This window comes from Saccostrea echinata, unplaced genomic scaffold (assembly GCF_033153115.1).
Source record: "Saccostrea echinata isolate AGI-Se365-2 ecotype Australia unplaced genomic scaffold, CSIRO_AGI_Sech_v1 ptg000009l, whole genome shotgun sequence".
Classification (NCBI taxonomy): Eukaryota; Metazoa; Mollusca; class Bivalvia; order Ostreida; family Ostreidae; genus Saccostrea; species Saccostrea echinata.
This window is the reverse complement of record NW_026889758.1, coordinates 38,616,060-38,640,433: the sequence shown is the minus strand read 5'-3', so window position 1 is coordinate 38,640,433 and position 24,374 is coordinate 38,616,060. Positions and strand designations below refer to the sequence as shown.

The following is a 24,374-nucleotide window of genomic DNA, read 5'->3' as shown; positions in this document are numbered from 1 at the left end:
CAATGTCTGACCTCTTTGTTTTCTAATGTAATCCATGATTTTGTGCTCCCCCTCTCCTGGAACATTGGCATCTGATAGAATGACCTTGATATTTTGCCAGCCAGGGTCATTATTCAATCTTTCATGTATATAATACCGCAGACAGTCTGCCAGTCTGAACATGAAAGGAGTACCCTAAAAGAAAGAACAGGATTTGTACAAAAAATAAGAAAATCAGTCAGACTAATAGATGACCCCCCAAACTCTTTCTTAGCTTTGATTCAGAAACATTTTTTTTCAATACAGTAAAGGGAATGATCTAGCTCGTGTCTCAAAATTATTCAGTCTAGAAAATAGGATGTAAAGGAGTCAAATAAGCAAAGACTGACATTAACATATAAAATAAAAGGAGATTTTACGCCAAATAGGTAACTCTCCAGGTATGCAATTGAAATGATAGGAAATTTTTTCTTGGTGACAAAAAATACATCCAGTTAAATGCATACGTTAATGGTACATGTATATGGATCATACATTTTTATTTTACAATATTAAATAAAACGACAATATCTGAGATACAAGCTTTAACTTTATCATAACAAGCTTCCAATCATAAGCAAGTCAGAATATGAAGCAATAAATGGATACATGTACATGTAGTTTAACAAAACATGGACCTAAAAACATTTCAACTCATTACTCCACAATGTTGACTTTGTGAACTGGCAGTCAGCAATCTCCCTTCATATGGAAGACTTGTATGAACTGTATGATCCATGTCAATGCATACGTTAAGTCAGTCTAATCTTGGATGAATGATCCAAGACTAAAATTGATAATGGCAATTTTTTTTCAGTTCTTGAAGAGCATGCTAAAATTATTCATTAAAAAGCAATATTATCATAATAAAACATACATGACATTATAAACAAGTCAAATTGGTTTTTCAAACAATTTGAACTTGAGATTGTTAGAAGAATGATCCAGGCTCAGGGTTCATAAAACTTAGACAAGCTCACTTTTGATCTCAGTCTCACTTTTACTAAAGAAATTGATAGTAGAAAAGTGAGACTGAGATCAAAGTGAGCTCATCGAAGTTTTACGGTCCCAGAGCCTGGAGGATAATAAATGTATAATTTACTATAGAAACAAGTGTTAACAGCTTACTGGAGTGATACAGTTACTGTCAAAGTGCTCTCCCTTCTCTTTCTCTGGTGGGAGATTGTAACCTTTACTGGTAAGTTCATCTCTCAGCCTCGCCATGTCATCAATCTTCTCTCTAGTGAAAATAAACACATACTAAAATAATAAAGTCCTTACCCTTTAATTCAACTTACTTCCAAATAAAATCAGCTCACAGACTTACATGTATTTTTAGATTTACCGCTGTATGAATATTAGCGTTTTGGGCCAAAATAAAAAATACCTTTGTTTCCCCTAACGCGACCGACCCACTCAAATCATGCCGACTAAAAAGTTTTTTTTAATAAGATTATTCAAATATTTTTCTTTTATTGTTTATCAACTTTATAAAATACAATTTCATCAAAATCCGTTTTTTTTTTTTTTATCAGAACGGCGGCTTTTGTATACTCTCATTCATGTGGCCACAGAGGGTTAGTTCGTGTTATAAAACAACAGCGATGTACATGTATCAATCTTAATATATATCTTTAACTTATTTGAATCCTACTCTCTTGAAACATTTCGTGAATTAAATATACCATGACTAAGGAGTGTTAAGATGGTATTTACAAATGTGTCTTTTAAAATTAACGTACGTAGTAAGCATGGCAAAGCCTGCCTCATGAGCAGATGAGGGGTCCACCTTGTGTATGCATATCAATAAGTTTCACTGCATTTCATTCATTTCGATCTAATAAATACTATTAGGCCTTTCAACTGCCGCTAGGGTTCGATGAAAAGAACGATAACCCGTTACCGGAACTTGTTTACAGCGGGTCCGAGGAAGCTAACTGTTTTTAAGCATGTCAAGTTTTAGCATTTCCAAAGTGTTCCTTCACTGTCAGCGGAATTCAGTGGTTTTAAAATTTAGCTCAAATGTTAAACTTATTTATCATGTAGTTACCGACACTGGACAATAATATATAAGTGAAATTTTTAATAAAAATAGAAAGTGAAATCCATCCCCCTTCTTAATTTTGACCTGATTAAATTTTTATACTTGATGGTTCTTCTTCGTGCTTAGTGGAAAGAATAAGATAATTTATTGTTGCATTTAATTGTAGAAATATATATCTTTATAGATGAAGCACAACAATGCACACACAAAAAAACATGGCATTATATTTTCTTCTTCATAACAACTGTTGGAGAGAGTTAAAAATCTTGAATATAGTCCATTCCCAATTCATTGATCCCGTTATTCCAGGTATAGAGTGAAGACATTCTCCTTGTTTTGGTCAACCCTTTTGTGTACCAAAGAATATAAAGAACCCTTTTGTGAACATAACAATACCAATAGAAGCAGCCTATATGTCATTCCTATAAACGATAACTCAAAAATCGGCACTTTGTTGGTCGTTTTGTACACTTGAGTTACCTGTCCTTAAAACACAACATCTTACAAATCAAATGTTAATAATTAATTTTTTATGATTTAATTAAAGGTATGTATAGTTTATAATCTTCTTTTGAGAATTTCATGTACCTACAAATCTATCTATCAACTGTTTTTTACCATAAGTGCAACTTGAAAAATTAGTTGAAAGGCCTTTAAATACTTCGTGTGTGATTCTATTTTTACTATATAGGCCCATAGGATTTGTAAATATGTCTTTGTATAATTATTTCATCTTGATAAATATAATTCAGATGTCGATTCTTCCTTTTGATTATGGGGTAAACTTCGTAACTATAACATTAGAAATGGTTTGGTTGAATTAAATATTGTTTATAAAGGTACACACTTTTCAAATAGTGTTAAAATCTTTAAAATTGGGTTATGGTACTGCTTCCTGAGACGTCCAGTGTATTTTTCTTTAGTTAGGCCTTTGAAAATGGGTTCACTTATTTCTTTGTTTTAAAATATCTTTTTAAATTGTTTGGGTCGACAACATTTGAACACCTGTCTGGTGGAGGGCTCCTAATTTAGAATTTTTCTTGGCACTTATGGCCATTGATCATAAAGCATCATTAAGGGATCTTTTTCATGCCATCATCTACATGTATACTGCAACACTGCATGGACCTACGTTTTTTATGGTCTCATTTGACTGACCAGTCTCCACGTCCCATGTCGGGACCTGTGACTTACAATAAGCTCCTGAATTACGTCAATACTCCAAACGAAACACTAGAATTACTGCGTCACGCGAGGCCCTTGACATTTTGTCTGTGTAAGCACTCGAAGATGATAGTAGGTTTGAAAAATTATACTAGGATGGCCGATGGTTGAGTATTTGCGAATCTTGTCTTTTTGTAAAAATTCGATTTCAATTAATTTACACTGGCCTGAGATATTTCACAAGTTCAAATGAATAATATTTGTGAATTAATTTACCATACATGTTGCATTTAAATTTCATTTGTATGATATTCTGTTTAAAAATCGGTTTCTTTTGTTCTCTCTTATTTATAAAGACATTATTCAATTTTTCAGAAAGTACTTTCAAAACTGTTGTCAGAAAAATAAAATAATTTACCTACCTACCTACCCAACTTGAAATTTTAGGGTCGGGTTAGGGGAAACAAAGATATTTTTAATAATGGCCTTGCTTTGTTTGTTTGTTTTTTTTTAATATATATATTTTGTACTTTGATTCTTTAGAAGCCCGGAATCGTCTGGATCTCTGTTGATTCATTTTGGCTCTAGGTGCCTAAAGAAAAAAAAATTATCTTTATTATCTTTCATGCTCATTTCCTATAATAAAATTTTTAAAAAGCAATAAAATTCATTAATGTTTGCTAAAAAAAGGTGTGTCAGCAGTGTTTGAAATAACCGTGCGCCCGACTGCCCGAGACGCACAAATTTTGCCACGGACAAACAGATTTGCACGTATCGACGCCCGGCTGGACGTGTTAAAATTTACCATAAATTAAAATTCATATATTTGATAAATATCTCTCAAATCAACTGATAGTATCGATAGCTAAGTGTAACAAGTAAAGGGTAGAATTCAACAGCCTATAGATTTAGGATGTAAGTTATTGTGATCGTGCCCCATTCACATTATCGCTATAACATATTTATAAAAGACTTTTATTTTCTCGAGCTAGTTGAGTTTTGGCTGGGCTGACAACTTTCACTAGCAGTCAGCCCTGCATGTCTAGCTAATTCTATCGTGAGTTTCAAACACTGGTGTCAGTATCATACAACAAATTCACTCTCAGTCAAGTTTAAATGGAGCACTGTATACTGTTTATTGTATATACATGTATTTCCATCTGAAATTTCAATTGTAGCTTTAAGTTTACCAGCTTTTGTAATACATTATTGTAATCTGAACCATTTTTGTTAGTTACATGTAGCACCAACAAACTTAACAATGTTTTGTTATCCATGAATCTCTGCTCAAAGTATGGCTGACAACAAATACTAGTCACTAGCATGATGCAACTAGAAACACAAAAATAGCATTCTCATTTATCTTTAGAAAACAAACTTAACTGTAACTTTGTAATTCATATTGTGTATACTACTTGAGATCATCTGCTGTACATACCACACCATCAATGGCCATGTAGAGTAACTTTCTTGGTCGAACAATGGAGAATATTCTGTCTATGTACTCAAAGATTAAAATCATCATCTCATCTTCATTCTTAGGAGCAGGTCTAAATAATATACAAGTCATCAAATGTAAATAAATGATGAATACTTAATTAATGTGATGTTAATTTTCAGATATCAACTGTACAATGAACAACTTATGAGTTCAATACTATTTGGAGCAGACTGGAAACACATTATTAATTACAATGTAATTTTAAGTCACCAAGGGTTCAATGTGTGATACCTCATAACAAAATTTACAAGTCAAAATAGGATTATTTTGTTTTATCTTAAGTATATATATCTTAAAAAACAAAGAATTACAACAAATATGAATTATTAAATCATAACAACAGAGTGCCTATTGAATCAAAATTAGAGGTACATGTATAATATTACAAATTTATGCAAAAATTCATAAACTATTTGATGAAATTTGATTTACTTACAGCTACTCTACAAAACTTGAAAAAAATAACAAGCAATCGAAGACAAATTAATAGTTGGATTCAGTGACATAACAATAGACACATTTTAATGCAAGATCTTGAAACAGTTGATTTAAATGGTTAAAAGGAGCGCGAGAAAATGGTGTAAGCAAAAAACCATACACTTATTACCGGTAATCTGTCAACAATTAAATATGACTTGTGAGTGCTATATGAGGTAGAAATATTTGATAACTCTTCTAATATTGCACCCAAACATCTCACAAGATTTGAACACGTCTATCTAACTTTTACGAAAAAGAGCACATTCAAGGAAAATTACTCTACATAGTTACGATAAAACATATTCATAACTTTTATAAAAATTCTTCCTAACACTCACTTGTCCTCAGGGTGACAACAAGGGTGGATAATCCCATTCATGTCCAGATAGAGGTTATCAAACTCATAGTCATTAGGATTGGGCTGACTAGTGTCTACAGGGATCTTCACACCATTCACTTCCCTCGGCTGGTAAAAACAAACACACAATAATCAGAATAGTACATTTAACTTGATTATATTATATCTATGGCCTAAAATCATACTGATACTGGTAATGAATGATCTTATTCTAAATTAAAATACAAAGGTTTCTCAAGATGTTTCAAAACATTTCTTTGATAGAACTAGAATTTGAATCATAAAAAATGATGGGAAACTACACATATTGTTAAAATGATATTGTTCTACAGACCCGGATTAATGATAGAATTTGTTCTGTGTGTTGGCGAGATAGCAAAATAAACAGGGGCAGGTAATTGAAATCTATGTATATCCGTCAACAATACAGAGAGCATTGCATGTAAATTTGAGAAAAAAAACTTTGAGAAAATGTGATGATTTTTTCTTTATATGGATTATTAATTTGGTAAGAAGCCATATACAAGTTCAAAAATGTTTATTAAGAATAATTTGGTTGTTATTTTCAGTGCAACTCCAATGTGTTCTCCAAAATCATGCCGAAGTGGATCTGCTCCATTGCAACTATTTGGGGACATATTCCAACTATGGTGTCATGGCTTGTCCCGAGACACAGTTAAATTATTCTATGTTATTTGGTCAAATATAATTTGCAGTTATATAAAGTATGCAATCTGATTAAAATCAGATCCTCAATGCTCCTTTTTCAATATGTCGCTTCCTCGTAAAAATGATTTTTGCTAGAAATAGATAAAAAGTTCTAAGTATTTAACTACATGTATTCATTATGATATATGTACTATGGACTATCAAAAAAATCAACCAAAATCAAAGATAGCTCTAACATTGCAGCTTTTGAACACTTTTGTCATTTGTGCAAAAGATGTAATTCCATTGTTTGGATAACTTTACATCACCTTGTGTGTGTTGAATTGTGGAAAAGTATTCAATATAATAATAAGGCAAATGGACATTGGGTAAATGAGATTAGAGCAAATGGACTCTGGGAGAAAGAGAATAAGGGTGAACAAACATACATTCAATACCATCACTGCACCAGGGATAAACATTAACTTTCAGATTCATGTGTCCTTCAGGCAAGTAATCTCAAATTTAGACTTGTCTGAATGCAAAACTTGGTTGCCCAAAATTAAAGAAAGAAGAAAATAACAAAATAACATATTAATTTATTACTGTAAATGTTTAAATGATAAGAAAAAGTGTGACCAGATACACTACTGTCTATTTTGCAAGTGAGCTACAAGAAAAAAAATTGATGTTACGTTTGTACATGAATGTTTACCACTGTAAACTGTCTTTGTCAATTTAACCTGTAAACACCCACTGCCATGCAGCAAAAAAATTTCGATGCTAAGTTTGTACATAAATGTTTACCACTGTCCTTGTCAATTTAACCTATAAACACCCACTGCCATGCAGCAATATCCCCCTCCCCGTTTCCTTTATAAGAAAAAATTATTTTCGGTATGATCCTTTTGTGATTTTTGATTTTCTAGATAACTTAATTTTGAAGCAAGCTGAAGAAAGCCAGTTGCTAAAAAACATACATACATTGTATATTGATCAGGATATGTTGTGTTACTTATCAATATATTCTGTAAGTGAATAAATAGCCCAATTTCCTAATATGTAGGTAACAAAATTGTTAGACGTAGAGCCTATTTACACAAAAGAAAACAGAATAAAGAACCTGATTTTTACAATTACATGAACAGTATAATCTAGAAAGGGATTCCAATGCACAAATAATGCCAGTCACGTACCCTGCAGAAATCAAGTGCTTAATTTATATAAACTACATAACAATATACATTTCTCGGAAAAATTCACTTGCCTGATCAGAGAAGTAGCTAAATCAAGCTACTCTGAATAGCGTAATAAAGCTATATAGCTAATTCAAGCTATATACAGGGTTCTCACTAGGACTTTGCTAACTTGAGTCCCAGGACTCAAGATTTCTGAGAAGGTTGAGTCCCAGCTAAATTTGATGCATCCCAGAAAAATTAATTGAGTCCCAACTGAATTATTGCAGTATCCTTCCATCCAAACATCAATAAAAATCTGTATTTTTTTAAACAATTTATTTTTATTCAAATATATAACCTAATAATGTATCCAAGCCATATTCTAAAATACACCCGTAATTAATTGCCATAAAAATTAACTTGGGTGTTTATAAAGCTAAAATAAACTGTTGCATAATCAGTTAAGTACCCTAATGTTGACTGTATACAATCACAGGTGTCATGTGCAATGAGGCGTAACTAATCCTGTCAGTCATCTGTACTGGGTGAAATTCACGAGATAATCAAGCTATATTGTGTATACAAGCAGTAATTATGGTTTCCAGATAAAACTCAAAATTTAAAAGTGTTTAAAAAAAGTGCAGTGTGTTTACAGCTATCGGAGTTTGGCATGTGATACTATCATTACTTAATGGACTAATAAACATTAAGTATCTTATAATCAGTCATATCCCTATTTAAAAAAAAATAGAAATAGATACAAGAAAAGTTGTTCCTTGGATAAACTTCATATTTACAGGAAGGTTTGGATTAAATATTTCTTTGACAAATTCTAAAATTTAAAATCTTCAGTTTTCGAAATCACCCAAATTTTCTCGGTAACGTGGACGCGTCCACTCGTGAGTCAGTGAACATATCGTTTTGAAGAATCTTGCATCCCAAATAATTTTGCAGCGTCTCGGACACAGATTGTTGCGTTAATGAGAACCCTGCAGATAGCTAATAAAGCTGTATAGCTAATTCAATCTATATAGCTAATTCAAGCTATACAACTATATCAAGATCTTTCCAATGCAGCATCTGGTTATTCTTTTTAATGAGTGTCAGCTGTGTGCTGTATCTTGGAAATATCCTCATTTGTTTTTTATTTTACTATCATAATGAAAATTTTACAAGTTTTTGTGTAGCACTGCATATTTTGTAAAGATAAAAAAATCAAATGAATGAGAAATTTCACTGGCACAATACTATGGTATAAGCTGAATATAAGCTGTCCCAATCTTTCTCTTGAAAATCAATACGGATTCTAAAACGTACCTTTTCTTCAATGCAATGTACGAGAATGGACGGGTTTTTGCGACTCAGCCAGCGGAAAAATGCTGGTACACCCATGATCTGCGTCTCAGTCTCGGGATGTATACAATACAGCAATGTTTAAAATTCACAGCCCGAATTTGTCTTGTCACTTCCTTTGTCATATATGAAATGCAATCTGATTGGTCAGCTCAGTTTGCAGTTCATAAAATTGAAACCAAAATTGAGACAAAACTTTTTTCCCGTTTCACTACAAATGTAAATGGTGAAATAATTCACAGCAAATGAATATGTAAAAATAAATAAATTCAATTTTGTGAATCATATAACAAGAATTAAAATAAATCATTGACATACTTGAACTAAATTCCAAATAATAAGTCGGTAATAATTTCTATTCGGGATTTCATTTTCCTTCTTCTTTGAAAATTATAATCCTAAGGAATAAACTTGTCCAATGAGATATGTTGTAATAAAAGGCTGTGTTAAAGAAAACAACATGGCTGACAAGATTTTTGAAGAACTGTGCAGCTCTCATAAAATAGAACGAGATAGAGGTTTTCAGAATTTTGTCAAGCATATTGATACAGCGGAGAGCGAGGATATCAACGATCTTGAACAGGATGTATCAAAACTCTTGACAGAAGAGGATTCCTCTTGGGAGAAAAAACATGGGGGGTTAATGGCAGCTAAAGCTCTGTTGACAAGTGGAAAGAGTTCAGATGACTTTGTTGTTGATATGCGTTCACTAGCTCTGAAATACTTGGAGGATAAAGAATTTAGAGTTCGCACTGCAGCAGGTGTCTGATAGAAATATCTCAAATAATATAGTGTTTAAATCTACTTTAATATGTTTTACAGTGTGACCGTTGGGGCAAGCGCAGTTGTACCATCAAAAACCTATACACAGCTTACACTTGTAACGTTGATGGATCTGCCTCTTCAAACTGTGATGTCACATGACATCGGAATTTATGGAGACAGCTGAACGTCTGGTTGAACGAGACTACAGGGTCTTGTGCAATCATAAATGAAATACGTTGTCTAGTAGATGCAATTATTTTTTGTTTCTTTTAAGCTCTATGCAAAGAAATAAAAGTAAACATATCTCTTGGTAAGGAACAATTATTCTTGGTCTTTTGTATGTTTTGTAATAATTTCGCATGGAACCCTGGTAGCGAAGGAATTCTGGGAATGTTGCACCAGAAAATTTGCTTGACGTATGTACAGATTTCATTCCGAATTTCCTCTGTTCTTACACGTTAGTCTGTTGAGCTCGCTTCACGCTGCTCGCTGCGCTAGCTATCATGTAAGACTGAGCATTCTTATATGTTTTACTGTGTGACTGTTGGAGTGAATGCATTTATACCATCAAAACCTTTAAATTGCTTACATTTCCAACTTATCTGCCTCTTCAAAATTCAAATTGAACAAAGACAGTTAAGACTGTGACATTTCTGCAATAGTAGTCTAAATAGGCCAAGTGCAATTTTTAAGGAAAGGCATGGGTGATATTTATGATAATTTTTACTCAATTCTTAATTTTATTTTTCCCTTAAAAAGGTTAGATAGACAATTTATTTTCAATATAATCATCAATTTTTATTTTCACATTTCAATCTAAAAAAATTGAATAAAAAAATGCATCTTTAATTTTTACAAAATATGAATTAAATTACAAGTAACTCATCTGAGGTGTGCTATGCCATGTCCACACAAGTTTGATTCAAGATGCATTAAAAATTTTCTGGGGAAAACACTGTACTCGGTACTTACATGTTAGTTTTTTGAGCTCGCTTTGCGCCGCTCGATGCCTTCACTATAAAACATGACCATACCATTTCTAATTTTCTTACAGATCTGATGTAACAAATTTAAGGTTGTAACATCATCTTAATATGTCTGAAGGTGAAACTGTTAGGGCAAGTGCAGTATCATTTGTGTATTAACGATTCTCAAATTATGGATCTGCTATTTCATGTGCACACTGCAAACGACAAAATAATTTTTAGGTGAACTCCACTAGACGGCCTTTGTTGCATCTGGTTATAATATGTTGACAGTGAGAATTATGGGTACTGAGTTTTCTACCCCAAAAAATTCTATTCATTTGGATCAATGCACAGACAGTCCAAATTTTCTCTTTGCCTAGGAGTTGTTTAAGAGCTCACAGTGATGAGCCGAACTTTACCCCTCTTGCTGCACTAGCTACAACTTTTTCCTCTACAACTTTTATGACAGATAAAAACATTTTATAGTACATGTAAAAAAAAAAATTTCAAACACGACATCACGTACCTTAGGACTGAAATCTGAACTTCTAAGACAATTCTGAAAATGGGAAAGAGTCAAGACGTTTTTGTGCTAAAAATGATGTCATATATAAAGTCATGTTTATCAAGGATGCATACATTTGTTTTTGGCAGAGGGTTATGATTTTGTTTAATGGTGTTGTCATGGTTACCAAAAATAGAAATTTCTGTGAAATACTTTCAAAACTCTACTCCTCATACAGATTTTGTCTGATTTCAATGTATATGGAACACGTAGATTACACAAAGATACATAATTCTGAATGTTGTTTTTTCATTTTGATTAATGATGTCACCATGGTTACTAAAAATAGAAATTTCTGTGAAATTCTTTTAAAATGCTATTCCTCCTACAGTTTTGGTCTTATTTCAATACATGTAATACTTCGCACACAAGTAGACTACACCATGATACATAATTCCTTTCATCAGTTTATGATTTCAAGATTAAACCAAGGATCATTATTCTAATTTATTGCTTTTGCATAGTTTCAAGTTCCAAGTGCTACTTATCTTTTCCTTTGGTGAAAGTACAAACCAGTAGAGCTACAGTCTCGTCAGAGACTTCTTGTTTTCTTTTAAAATGCACACCAACCATGCAGATCTGGCTATGAATTGGAACTTGACCAAAAGTGACAACAGAACCTATTGTTTCTAATTCTGATGATTAAAATCATTACTTCTTTTCTAACTGCTTCACTGTTGAACTAATTCTAAGTACAGTAAAACCTGTTATCTCGAACTCAAGGGGACCAAGAAAAAACTTCCAGATATCCAAGGATGTGAGATATCAGGGGCAAAGTACTTAAAGAATAATGGGTTGGGACTTCCAAATCACTTCAACATATCCATGGCATTAGAGATATCAGTGTTCGAGATTCTGAAGTTCAATTGTAGATGCATTAGTGGTGAATCAGTTTGTTTGAAAAATTTTCAATGTGATGTGGATTACATTGTTAACTCTATAATTATTTCAGGTGAAGTGTTGGGTGCACTATGCAAAAAAGTAGGACCAGCAGTGTATGAAAATTCTAGGTCTGCAATTTTGGAAGGAATTCGCAGTAATCTGGAGCGAGAAAAATTATCTGAATCCAGTCAGCAGGAACAAGAGGAGACAGAAAGACTCATGGAGAAACTCAGTAGTTCCCCAGCAAGGGTAAGTTGACTGGATCCATGCCAAACAACTAATTTATTTTTGGTATTAGGAAATGAAAGCAAATACACATGAGAATTTTAATTGCAAGTACATAGTAATTTGATTAAGTATGCAAGAACCCCATTCTTCAGAAACTGTCGAAATACTTGAATATTGATAGGATAAATGTGAATTATGACTGTAATTTAACTAATTTCAGAAAAGTTCAGTAGATGCAGAACAGATATTTCATGACACTGCTGGATGGAAGTCGCTAGAGACTTGGATGAAGTGAGTCCCAGTATTAAAGTAAATGATTATGTATATCAATCTAATATCAAGTGCTCAATAAGGGATCATGTTTATTATGTTTAGTGTATCTGAAGAATGTTTGCCAAGACATTTCCCAGATTTCGGACAATTTTAATATGCTCTTTATTGGCAGATGCTTGCAGTGTGTGGTAGACAATTGTGGGCACTTGTTTAATAACTGTGTCGACCAAGAGTTACTGGACCTGATTTTCCAAGCACTTGAGCACACAAATCGTTTTGTCCGAGAGACAGGATATTATGTTTGTGCATCACTTGTATCAATAGGGGTGAAGGGTAAAGGTAAGACAAAGACAAAGGTTAGGTCAAGGTCATAACCAAAGGAGTAAATTTATCTATATCAATGGTGCAAATTAGTTTAAATTCACACAGAAAATGTTACTTTTTTATGTAAGGTATGGTACATGTCCATTTAGATAAGCTATGAGTGTTACAAAAGACTTGTTTCATGTAATGATAACCTTTCAAAAAAATGTATGTCTTCAGACAAATTCTCAAATGATTCTCAGAGTGTATTAGGATGTTATAGTTTTTATTTTTGCTGATACAGAGACCCTGACTTTGGAGGAAGAGAATGCAGTGTATCGCCATGGAGAACAATTTGCCAAATATATGGCTAAAGGACTGGCAGATAACTGGAGCCAGGTAACACAAGGAACTTCAGCATCTTAATGTGTCTAGAAAGGATTTCAAATTTAAACAAAAAATTCAATATTGTTGGAGAACAGTTTAGTGATTTTCAGGGGTCAAATATCATACAATTCTTATCATATAGCCTTTGTGGAAATCATTTTCCTTGATATGCTCATACAGGATACATAAGATTTATGGGGAAAAAAACATGATAACATCAATGATGTCGTGTTTTGTAATATCAGAAAATATGGTATAATCTTTTAAACATGGTATTGTTTGTTAAATTTTGATTAGTTTTGAAGCATTGGTGTTTTGTCCAGGTCCGACTTGCATCTAGTGTGGCAACAAGAAAATTCCTTCAGAGTTTACCAACTGAGGAGGCAAAGGCCAAGTTTTACCCTATACTGATCCCCAGGATGTGTTTAAACAGGTGAACAGTGTAAAAAGAAAACTAATTTAGACTCCACAAATTAAGTACATTAAATTAAACATGTACTACTTCACATTAATCAGCTATACTTGTATACAATAAAATGGTGATTGCTGACTATACTGAAGTCCTAATCAAAAATCTGTGCAGTGATTGAAGCAATGAACCTGTGATACATGTAATGTTCTGTAGTGTTGTACCGATAATCAGAAAACATCAATTGTCGACGAAAAAATGCCACCAATTCCAATGATCGATTATAATTTTTCGTAATCAATCATTGGAAACATACTTCTAATACAATACATTCCGGAATTATCCATTTCTGGTTTAAAATTTATTTCTTCTTAATGAAAGAAAATGGCGTCTGCATCTGATACTAACCAACTAGCACGAAGCAGAGGTGATTAAGAACCGAAAGGTGCATATATAGAAAGTGTAAAAGAAGCAAAACAACAAAGAAAATAATATATTATATATATTCATGTTACGGAAATAATATGAAATAATTAAATAGTCTGCTTTTAATATACAAAACTATGACATCTGATTATAACCGGTAAAATCGCATCGGAAGCAGTAACCGATTCCAACCGATGATCGATTATGAAAATTAACCGATGTCCCTTCACTAATGTTCTGTAGGTATTATGTAGCAGAAGGAGTGAGGATCTACTCTCAGGATACCTGGCGTATGGTGACTGGTGGGGAGGGAAAACATCTGGTGGAAAAGTACATAGATCATGTGGTGAGTTATGATACAGATGTGGTCAGTTACCTGATCTTGAATTTTATTGTATTCTAAAAGATCTTAAGGAAAGTCATTAGACTTGTATAAAATCAATGACAACTTTTCAGGTCTTTCTGATACAAAGAAGAGCAATTAAAAATGTTGAGAAACAATTGCAGCATCTTTGAGAGCCCCTCCTGTCCTGTTTGACAGAAACCATTCTAAAAATCAGATTTGATTCACCCATTCATTAATTATGTTTCTATTATTAAGATCTATCTTTATACATGTATTTCCAAAAAAAAAAAAAACCAAACAAAAAATCTAATGTCAAATATAGAATGTACATGTAAGTAAACTGTTAGCATATTAACATGTACATGTTATGCAAAATTGCACTGTAGACATAAATCTATTAAAATTTTGTATATCTGTTAATTTTTAATGATGGCATCTTCTGTAGCCTAGGGCCAAGAGGAGTTTTCTAACTTAAAAAAATATGCAGTAGAATTCTTTTAGTAAGAGACTGAATATGTAATACATGGCATTAATTAGGAGGTAGTTATTGTGAACTAATACCGGTATCCATGCACAAATAGCACTTTATTACTGCTCAGATGAATACTCTATAAAAAGAATGTTTTGTGCAAAACTGCTTTTGGCACATGACAATTATGTGCTAAATTATATAATGCAGTAATATACAAGTGTTTCTAGATTTAGATTTTTTTCTTGGTAAGGTTTAGTGTATATGCATTTAAAGAATTCCGTCTAGTATCTAATTATTCTGTGCTTTCCACTATTTCTGCATAAGCTTGACACTTGTCTGGGTGGAGAATTGACCCATTCTAACCTTTTTAGCTCACCTGAGCCAAAGGCTCAAGTGAGCTTTTCTGATCAAAATTTGTCCGTTGTCTGTCGTCGTCGTCGTTGGCGTCGTCGTTGTTGTAAACTTTTCACATTTTCATCTTTTTCTCAAGAACCACTGGGCCAATTTCAACCAAACTTGCCACAAAGTATCCTTGGGTGAAGGGGATTCAAGTTTGTTCAAATGAAGGGCCACGCCCTCTTTCAAGGGGAGATAATTGAGAATTAGTAAAAAAATAAATGCATCATTTAAAAATCTTCTTCTCAAGAACAATAGGGCCAGGAAAGATGAAACTCATGTGGGAGCATCTTCAGGTAGTGTACATTCAAGTTTGTTCAAATCATGACCCCCGGGGGTAGGGCGGGGCCACAATGGAGGATCAAAAATTTACATAGAAATATATAGGAAAAACCTTTAAAAATCTTCTTCTCAAGAACAGCAAAGGCATGATGAGTCATATTTATATGGAAGCATCCTCTGGTAGCGTAGATTCAAGTTTGTTCAAACCATGACCCGCGGGGGTAGGATGGGGCCACAATGGAGGATCAAAGTTTTACATAGAAATATATAGGAAAAATCTTTAAAAATATTCTTCTCAAGCACAGCAAAGCCATGATGAGTCATATTTATATGGAAGCATCCTCAGGTAGTGTAGATTCAAATTTGTTCAAACCATGACCCCCGGGGGTAGGGCGTGGCCACAATGGAGGATCAAAGTTTTACATAGAAATGTATAGGAAAAATTTTAAAAATCTTGTTCTCAGGAACAGCAAAGCCCTGATTGATCATAGAAATATATAGGAAAAATCTTATTCTCAGGAACAGCAAAGCCCAGATTGTTCATATTTAAATGGAAGCATCCTCAGGTAGGGTAGATTCAAATTTATTCAGATCATGACCCCCGGGGGTAGGATGGGGCCACAATGGAGGATCAAAGTTTTACATAGAAATGTATAGGAAAAATTTTAAAAATCTTCTTCTCAGGAACAGCAAAGCCCTGATTGATCATATTTATGTGGAAGCATCCTCCGGTAGTGTAGATTCTATTTTGTTCAAATCATGACCCCCGTGGGTAGGATGGGGCCACAAAGTCTTAAATAGAAATATATAGGAAAATATCTTCTTCTGAAGAACTGCAAACCATGATTAGTCATTTTGATATGGAAGCATCCTCAGGTAGTGTAGATAAAATTTTGTTCAAATGATGACCCCCAGGGGTTGGGTGGGGCCCATTGGGGGATCGAAAGTTTTACATAAGAACATATAGAAAAAATATTTCTTCTCAAGAACAGGAAAGCTATGTTTAGTCATATTGATATGGAAGCATCCTCAGGTAGTGTAGATTCAAGTTCAAATGATGACCCCTGGGATAGGGAGGAACCACAATGGGGGATCAAATTTTTACAAAGGAATGTATGGGAAATTTTTTTTAAAATCTTTTCAAGTAACCCCCCCCCCCCCCCCCCCCCCCCCGGGTAATCTTTTCAATACTGAACTTATTTGTGCTTTTGCCTAGCCAATGTGCTCAGGTGAGCGATGTGGCCCATGGGCCTCTTGTTTTTGTAAGCTCTGTTTAATACATATAAATGACTGATATAACAGTAGAAAGGTGGGAACCTATATGCTTCAGTGCATGAATAACTTGAGAAGAAAAACAAGTCAATTCCAAATGGATGGATAAAGTTTTCCAACATGCAAACATTTCTGAGAGAAAATTATGTGAATTTTTTTTCCTTCAAAAGCTTCTTAGGCATGTTAGCATCAAATTTTGTATGGACCACATGTATTATTTTTTACAGTGTAATCTTTTTGCTGTTAAAGGTGGAATACTATATTGAGGCCACAGGGGCAGATAATCATGCTGTAAGGGAGGCGGCTTGTGCCTGTATAGCAGAATTAGGATCAAAGGTCAGTGCTAGGATAATCAAAGAGGAAAGTTACAAAAATTACAGCAGGTCCTAATTAAACATGCCACAGAATCTTTAAAACTCTGAAGAACAGCCAGGCCAGAATTGCATATTTTAAAATATGCAAACATCCCAATGTAGTGTAGATTCAAATTTCTTTAAACCATGTCCCTAGGCAGGATTTGGCCACAATAGGGAGCAAAGTTTTGAATGTACATGTATCTATTGATAAATTTTTATTAACTCAAATGTACTGTAAAATGTGCTGAAAGACACTAATGACCACAACAAGATGTTTTATCATCTGTATATCAATATTCATTTGCCAGAAATAGAAATTTGACTTCCTGGAGCATAATGGCCTCTTGTTCAGAAAAAGATTTTTCCAATATTTTCCATTCTATGTGCAATATCATAACCTTTGCAGATCGACAGGAATTTTGTCCGACCATTCATACCACAGCTTTTGGAGGCTCTTTTAATCTGTTTTAATGATGACAGCTGGCCTGTTAGAGATGGTAGGTTTTTTTCTCATATTTCAATAAATATTCTTTGGAAAATCAATATTACATGTACTACTGATTGCAATTTTCTTAAAACAAAAAAATCTATTACCATATAACAAGTTATTTAAGCGATCGGCAAATTTAGTGATTTTATCCTTAAAGTGGGCTTTCATTATTTTAATAATTAAATTTTTTGGTAATATATTTATTTTCTTTGAAAAAATTTGCTTATTAATAATTAATGACACCTATTACATGTATTGGCATTGCAAAGACTATTATTAATAATGCTAATATTAGATGGTTGCTAGAAATTCCTGTTGTACTGTACAAAGCAATGTCCTGTCCAGAATTTGCATAAAATATTGTAATCTGAGTCTTTCCACCTTGCTATGTTTTGTGCTTTCAGCTGCTTGTGTGGCCTGTGGAAACTTTGTTTTGTGCTTCCCAGAAGAATCTAGGTAATGGTCATTGTAGTAATTGTACAAACAAACTCCATTTATGATACATGTTTGTTTGTTCATCACATCGATGATAATGTTGAAGGTTTGAATTTATGTATCTTCTTTTAATCTTCTGAAGGTTAATTTATTTTTAGAATTTTTTGTTTCTGACAGGAGTTCCATGCCTGATCTGTACCCCTTATTTTACAATAATCTACAAGATAGCATCCCTTCAGTTCGACAGGGGGCAGCACTGGCACTTGCCAATGTAGCACAAGTCTATGGTAATATCATTTATGATCATGAAAAATAAAGTAATTAAACAACAAAAAATTTAATTTCACATTACTCATTGTGCATCCTTATTACACCTAGTCCCTGTACATGTAATTACAGTGCACTTAGTTTAAATTATGAAAAGTATTATTATAATTACAATTTATAAAGAAAGTTCAGATATATTTTTGTTACCCGGTATCCCCATCTGTCTATCTATCTGACACTTGTCAGTTGTCACTGCTTCTCCTGCTTCATTTTTAGGATTAGCCAAATATTTAATTTTGAATTGATTATGATTGACCTGGTCCTGTAGATATGCAGTAGAAGCCTAAAAAGATATGCCTAAAGCATTGGAACTCCTCCTACACATTAGGTGGCAGCAAAAAACAATTTTTGGCATACTATTGACTATGACATGTATAGTAAACCACAGTTATAGCAAAACAGCTATAAATAAATTTTACATTCACAGCAAAATGATTATCATTCCGTGTAGATTTGAAATGTATTATGAACTTATTTGATGTAATGTTTACATCAAATCTAAATTGTTCATCCTGGTCACTTTGCTATAAGTGCATTTTTCTGTAGATTTATAATGAGATTTCAGAATTTCAACCTCTGCTTTTGGGACTCCTCAGGGGATTAAAACTTTCAAAAGTGTTTCAAGACCAAATGTACCTTTTTTCCCCATATTACATTGCATAGGCGTCGGAACCGGGGGGGCTGGGGGGGGGGGGCTTAGCCCCCCTCTTTTTTTGCAAAGATAGACATAATATAGGCATTGAAAATTGGGGCTTACCTTTATTCATGGGTTTAGCCCCCCCACTTTCAATTAGCCCCCCCCCCCCCTCCACTTTCAATTTGCTTCCGACGCCTATGCTTTGTATAGGAACAAAACAGTAGAGCTAATCTCATCAGAGGTGGTTTTAAAATGCCCTGTCCCTAGAATCAGATAACAAGGTGTGGGTACGTTATAGTAATAAACTGTCATTCCCAACCATAGCTTTTTGTTTTATTGTACATTGTTTTTTAGATCATTGCAAAAGTAACTTATTTTTAGAGGACTTGAATACAGTACATTGGTATCAATTTGGTAAATCTTTTAAAAAAGAATTTTTTTTTTGTAAATCATGAATTACTAGCATGAGCAGTCTTTATTTTATCTAGGTCAAGAAAGTCATGAAGAAATTCTCAATAAAGTGAAGGAGGGAATAGAGGGATTAAAGAACCAACCAGAGACCACAGAAAAATACAGTGACCTAGATAAAGGACCTGCCACTTACAGTGTGGTCAAAAAGTTAAGAGATAATGACATGGATCTCCACACGGATAAACAGGTACAGTGACCTAAGTACATGCTACAGGCTTAAGTTTTAATAAGCAGATGTAGAGAATTGTTGTCCCCTCCTTTCAGTGTCTTATTAGTTGGGATTCAATTACATGTATTTTGGGTATACTGTAACTATCTTGTATGTCTGTCCTGTCTTGTCTGTCTATCACACAAAAGAGATTTAAATTGAATGTTATGGCCAAGATAGTTTCAAGAAAGTTTCTGAAGACTAACATCAAACTTCAAGGTCAACGTCATGAGGTCAAATATATTACATTTCGAAAGGTCATGTCACAAGTAAAGTAGATGTGAAAAAATATGAAAGCCTGGTTTCTTCTGGCAAAAGTTATGTTCAAAGTTCACAATTTTAAAAAAGTAGATCAAACTTCAAGGTTAAGGTCCTGAGGTGTCACAAGTAATGTACTTGTAAAAATATAAAGGCCCTGTTTCTTCAGGTGCAAAAGCTACTGCCAAAGTTAAATTTTTGAAAAATAGGTCAAACTTACGTCATTACGTCAAAAGTGATAGTGTTGTTACAGGTAATGCACATGTAAGAAATGAACGCTGTAATCTTCTCTCATTTAAAAGTAAATGTTAAAATTTAAGAAAATTAGGTCAAATTTCAAGGTCAAGGTTACAGGGTAAAAAGTACATTTGGAAAGGTCTTGTTACAGGTAATGCACTTGTGAAATTTGAAAGCCCTTACCAGGTACTTTTTCTCATTTAAAATTTATGATCAAGGTTAAAGTTTTTGTGACAGACAGACGGACTGACAGACAAATGAGATTTAATGTCACCACACTTTCAAGAAAGCGGCGGACAGTAATGTTGCTTTATAGCATGTTTGCTTTTTCTACCAACTGCCCAGATATATATCCACATGCTGATGCAAATCAAAATGTCAGATCAAAAGAAGGCTGCATGCAATTATATACATATTCATTTGGAATCTGAATTAACTATAGCAAAATGTGTTGAATTCATGTGTAGTACTTTTAAATACAGTAAGTGCTGGTGGCAGCACATTTGTGGCCTTTTGATTGATTGTTCATTTTCTGATATATCCTTCACAGATGTATTCCTGTGGTTCCCTTGCACCAAAGATGATGAAGGGTTCCAGGGGAGGAGGATGTATGGACCACAAATTCAGGAAAACCCCAGAACCTTGGGAGCTGGCTGATGGGTAACAAACTGTTTATCAGAAGAGAAATGTTTAGGATTAGAAATAACTCAAATGGAATCATTCCCTCAAAATGTGATATTTCCCCTATCATTTTTAAGGCAAAAATCCACTAGAGTTTTGAAACTGTATTACAACCTTGACTGATTGTAATCAATTTTCTTATAATTGAATCTATGATGCTTCATATTAATTTGATAAAGAGGTTAGTTATAGCACTTCATCAGTTTGCAAAATTTTAAAAAAGACAGAGGATCTTAAGAATTCCTCAAAGTTCCTGTGATATTTCTGTTGTAGGTGTGTTCATTTGATAGCAGAGCTTTCCCGCAATCCAGAACTCACATCCACAGTATCTGACCTACTGCCATCACTGGCCAAATCCACCTCCCTCCATCACTACCCCCAGCATGTCAACTACCTGGAGACAGTGTGTAAACAGGTACCGGTAATCATCCAACAAGCATGGTAAAAAAAACCATGCAAGTGTTAATGCTGGGGTTATTTGGGTTATAATTTTATTAATTAAAAGGACAGTTTAGTATTTTTGCAGAACAATATACTATAGTTGTCTGTACAATCAATGTCAAAGTGTTTTTTGACTTCATAGCACATCAGGTCTTGCTTGAATCTGTTTTCTTGGATGAATTTATATTGCAGTTGCCAAACATTGGTAAAAGTCTGGGAAAGAGGTACTTTAAACCACACTTGGAAGAGTTCTTTGATTGCATATTTTATGGTATAGTAAGTATTTGTAGCCATACTTTTTATATTACAAGTTTTAGTAAATGGGAATACAAAACTGTCAGAATATGTACATGCACATATGTTGTAAATCTTGTTAACAATATGTTTGACACTAGTCTTTGGAATACTGTGTAATTATACCCCTGCTCCGAAGGAGAGGGGGGTATACTGTTTTATTATACCCCCGCTCCGAAGGAGAGGGGGGTATACTGTTTTACCCTTGTGTGTCTGTCTGTCTGTGTGTCCGTGTGTCTGTCCGTAACAATTTTTCGTCGCAGTTTTCTCAGCAACTACTCATCATAGATGCTTGAAATTTTAGCACACTCTTTGTCTAGGAATGCCATATGGTCGGATTCATTTTTGTACAAATCTGATGTCAACTTCCTGTTTATCCATGCGTCTGTCCGTAACAAATTTTTGTCGCAGTTTTCTCAGCAACTACTCATCGCAGATGCTTGAAATTTTAGCACACTCTTTGTTTAGGCATGCCATATGGTCGGATTTATTTTTGTACAAATCTGATGTCAATTTCCTGTTTATCTGTGCGTCTGTCCGTAACAAATTTTCGTCACAGTTTTCTCAGCAACTACTCATCGCAGATGCTTGAAATTTTAACACACTCTTTGTTTAGGCATGCCATATGGTCAGAGACATTATTACACAAATCTGGTGTCAACTTCCTGTTTAACCGTGCATCTGTCCATAACAAATTTTCGTCATAGTTTTCTCAGCAGCTACTGACATCGCAGATGCTTGAAATTTTAGCACACTCTTTGCCTAGGCATGGTGGGATTTATTTTTGTAAAAATCTGATGTCAACTTCCTGTTTATCCATGCGTCTGTCTGTAACAAATTTTCGTTTCAGTTTTCTCAGCAACTACTCATTGCTGATGCTTGAAATTTTAGCACACTCTTTGTCTAAGCATGCCATATGTTGGGATGCATTTTTTGTACAAATCTGATGTCAACTTCCTGTTTATCCGTGCATCTGTCCATACCAAATTTCTCAGCAACTACTCATTGCATGTGCTTGAAACTTTGGCACACTCTTTTTCTGGGCATGCCATATGGTGGAATTCATGAGAGTGTATATACACATCAGAGCGGGGGTATTACTAGTGAGCATTGGCTCACAGACTTCTTGTTTTTTTGTGCTTCAGACATGTGATAATGCCCTGACAGCCAGTGCAGCTAGCCAGTGTCTGAATCAGCTGAGTGGGTTCTTAGGACCAAGCATATTGCGTGGAAGGGTGGAGCAGTACAATCCTCGGTAAGCAGACCCTACACCAAATATTTCTTACAGCTGAAGCTTCTTTCAGTTTAGACAGCTTCTAATAAAGCTTGATATTTCAATAAGCTGATCTGGGCTCTAATTGGCGACTAATTTAGTCGCCATGGCGCCTAAAAATTATGATTGGCGCCAGAAAATTTTTCTATAAGTCGCAAAATTGGCGACCATTTTAAATTTACTTGGTGTTCATCAAATTACTGAACTATAAACATTTTCAATTTTTATGCCTCACCATAAATATGGCCAAGGCATATAGTGTTTGTCATGTCCGTCTTCCGTCCTTCCGTCACACTTTGCCTTTAGCTCTGTTCAAAGCTCAGTTTCAAAGAAACTATCCAAGATATTTTTATCAACCTTCATATGCTGATAGGTATTGATGAGAGCTATGCAACTGCATCAACATTTTTTGACCTTGACCTTTCCTTTGACCTTGACCTCACTTTTCTTAAATTAGTGTTTAGCTCAGTTTTAAAGATACCATTCAAGACAGTGTAATCAAACTTCATATGTTGATACATACTGATGTAAGCTATTCAACTGCAACATTTTTTGACCTTGACCTTTCTTTTGACCTTGACCTCACTTTTCTTAAATTAGTGTTTAGCACAGTTTTAAAGATATCATTCGAGATAGTGTAATCAAACTTCAGATGTTGATACATACTGATGTAAGCTATTCAACTGCATCAACATTTTTTGACCTTGACGTTACTTTTGACCTTGACCTCAATTTTCTTAAATTAGTGTTTAGCTCAGTTTTAATGAAACAATTCAAGATATTTTTAACAAACTTCATATGCTGATACATACTGATGAGAGCTATTCAACTGCATCAATATTTTTAACCTTGACATTTCCTTCGACCTTGACCTCACTTTTCTTAAATAAGTTTTTAGCTCAGTTTTAAAGATACCATTCAAGATAGTGTTATCAAACTTCATATGCGGATACATTCTGATGAGAGCTATTCAAATGCATCAACATTTTTTGACCTTAACCTTTCCTTTGACCTTGACCTCACTTTTCTTAAATTAGTGTCAAATTTCATATGCTGATACATACTGACAAGAGCTATTCAATTGCATCAATATTTTTTGACCTTGATCTTTCCTTTGATCTTGACCTCACTTTTCTTAAATTAGTGTTTAGCTCAGTTTTAAAGAAACCATTCATAATGTTTTTATCAAACTTCATATGCTAATACATACTGATGTAACCTTTTCAACTGCATCAACAATTTTTGACCTTGACCTCACTTTTCTTAAGTTAGTGTCAAACTTCAGATGTTGATACATACTGATGTAAGCTATTCAACTGCATCAACATTTTTTGACCTTGACGTTACTTTTGACCTTGACCTCAATTTTCTTAAATTAGTGTTTAGCTCAGTTTTAATGAAACAATTCAAGATATTTTTAACAAACTTCATATGCTGATACATACTGATGAGAGCTATTCAACTGCATCAATATTTTTTACCTTGACCTTTCCTTCGACCTTGACCTCACTTTTCTTAAATAAGTTTTTAGCTCAGTTTTAAAGATAC

The 24,374-nt window shown here is 34.0% G+C and overlaps 2 protein-coding genes across 2 annotated transcripts in view; one reads left to right on the top strand and one right to left on the bottom strand.

Moving 5' to 3' along the window:
* Positions 1-8,842, bottom strand: part of LOC133182348 (5'-3' exoribonuclease 2-like) — a 34,713-nt gene extending 25,871 nt beyond the window's left edge. Inside the window, exons 1-6 of the mRNA XM_061317159.1 lie at positions 8,709-8,842; positions 5,546-5,673; positions 4,665-4,776; positions 3,757-3,818; positions 1,147-1,258; positions 12-174 (exon numbers count right to left, since the gene is read on the bottom strand). Of these exons, the coding sequence (XP_061173143.1) occupies positions 12-174; positions 1,147-1,258; positions 3,757-3,818; positions 4,665-4,776; positions 5,546-5,673; positions 8,709-8,783 (652 nt within the window). The 5' untranslated portion in view covers positions 8,784-8,842. The remainder of the gene's footprint in view (positions 1-11; positions 175-1,146; positions 1,259-3,756; positions 3,819-4,664; positions 4,777-5,545; positions 5,674-8,708) is intronic.
* A 353-nt stretch (positions 8,843-9,195) lies between these two features.
* LOC133182346 (uncharacterized) overlaps positions 9,196-24,374 on the top strand; it is a 17,687-nt gene continuing 2,508 nt past the window's right edge. Inside the window, exons 1-16 of the mRNA XM_061317157.1 lie at positions 9,196-9,505; positions 11,995-12,173; positions 12,373-12,443; positions 12,598-12,764; positions 13,033-13,127; positions 13,439-13,548; positions 14,194-14,296; positions 16,968-17,054; positions 17,481-17,571; positions 17,969-18,020; positions 18,177-18,286; positions 19,452-19,621; positions 20,688-20,797; positions 21,092-21,233; positions 21,452-21,535; positions 22,699-22,808. Coding sequence (XP_061173141.1) covers positions 9,205-9,505; positions 11,995-12,173; positions 12,373-12,443; positions 12,598-12,764; positions 13,033-13,127; positions 13,439-13,548; positions 14,194-14,296; positions 16,968-17,054; positions 17,481-17,571; positions 17,969-18,020; positions 18,177-18,286; positions 19,452-19,621; positions 20,688-20,797; positions 21,092-21,233; positions 21,452-21,535; positions 22,699-22,808 — 1,982 coding nt within the window. The 5' untranslated portion in view covers positions 9,196-9,204. The remainder of the gene's footprint in view (positions 9,506-11,994; positions 12,174-12,372; positions 12,444-12,597; positions 12,765-13,032; positions 13,128-13,438; positions 13,549-14,193; positions 14,297-16,967; positions 17,055-17,480; positions 17,572-17,968; positions 18,021-18,176; positions 18,287-19,451; positions 19,622-20,687; positions 20,798-21,091; positions 21,234-21,451; positions 21,536-22,698; positions 22,809-24,374) is intronic.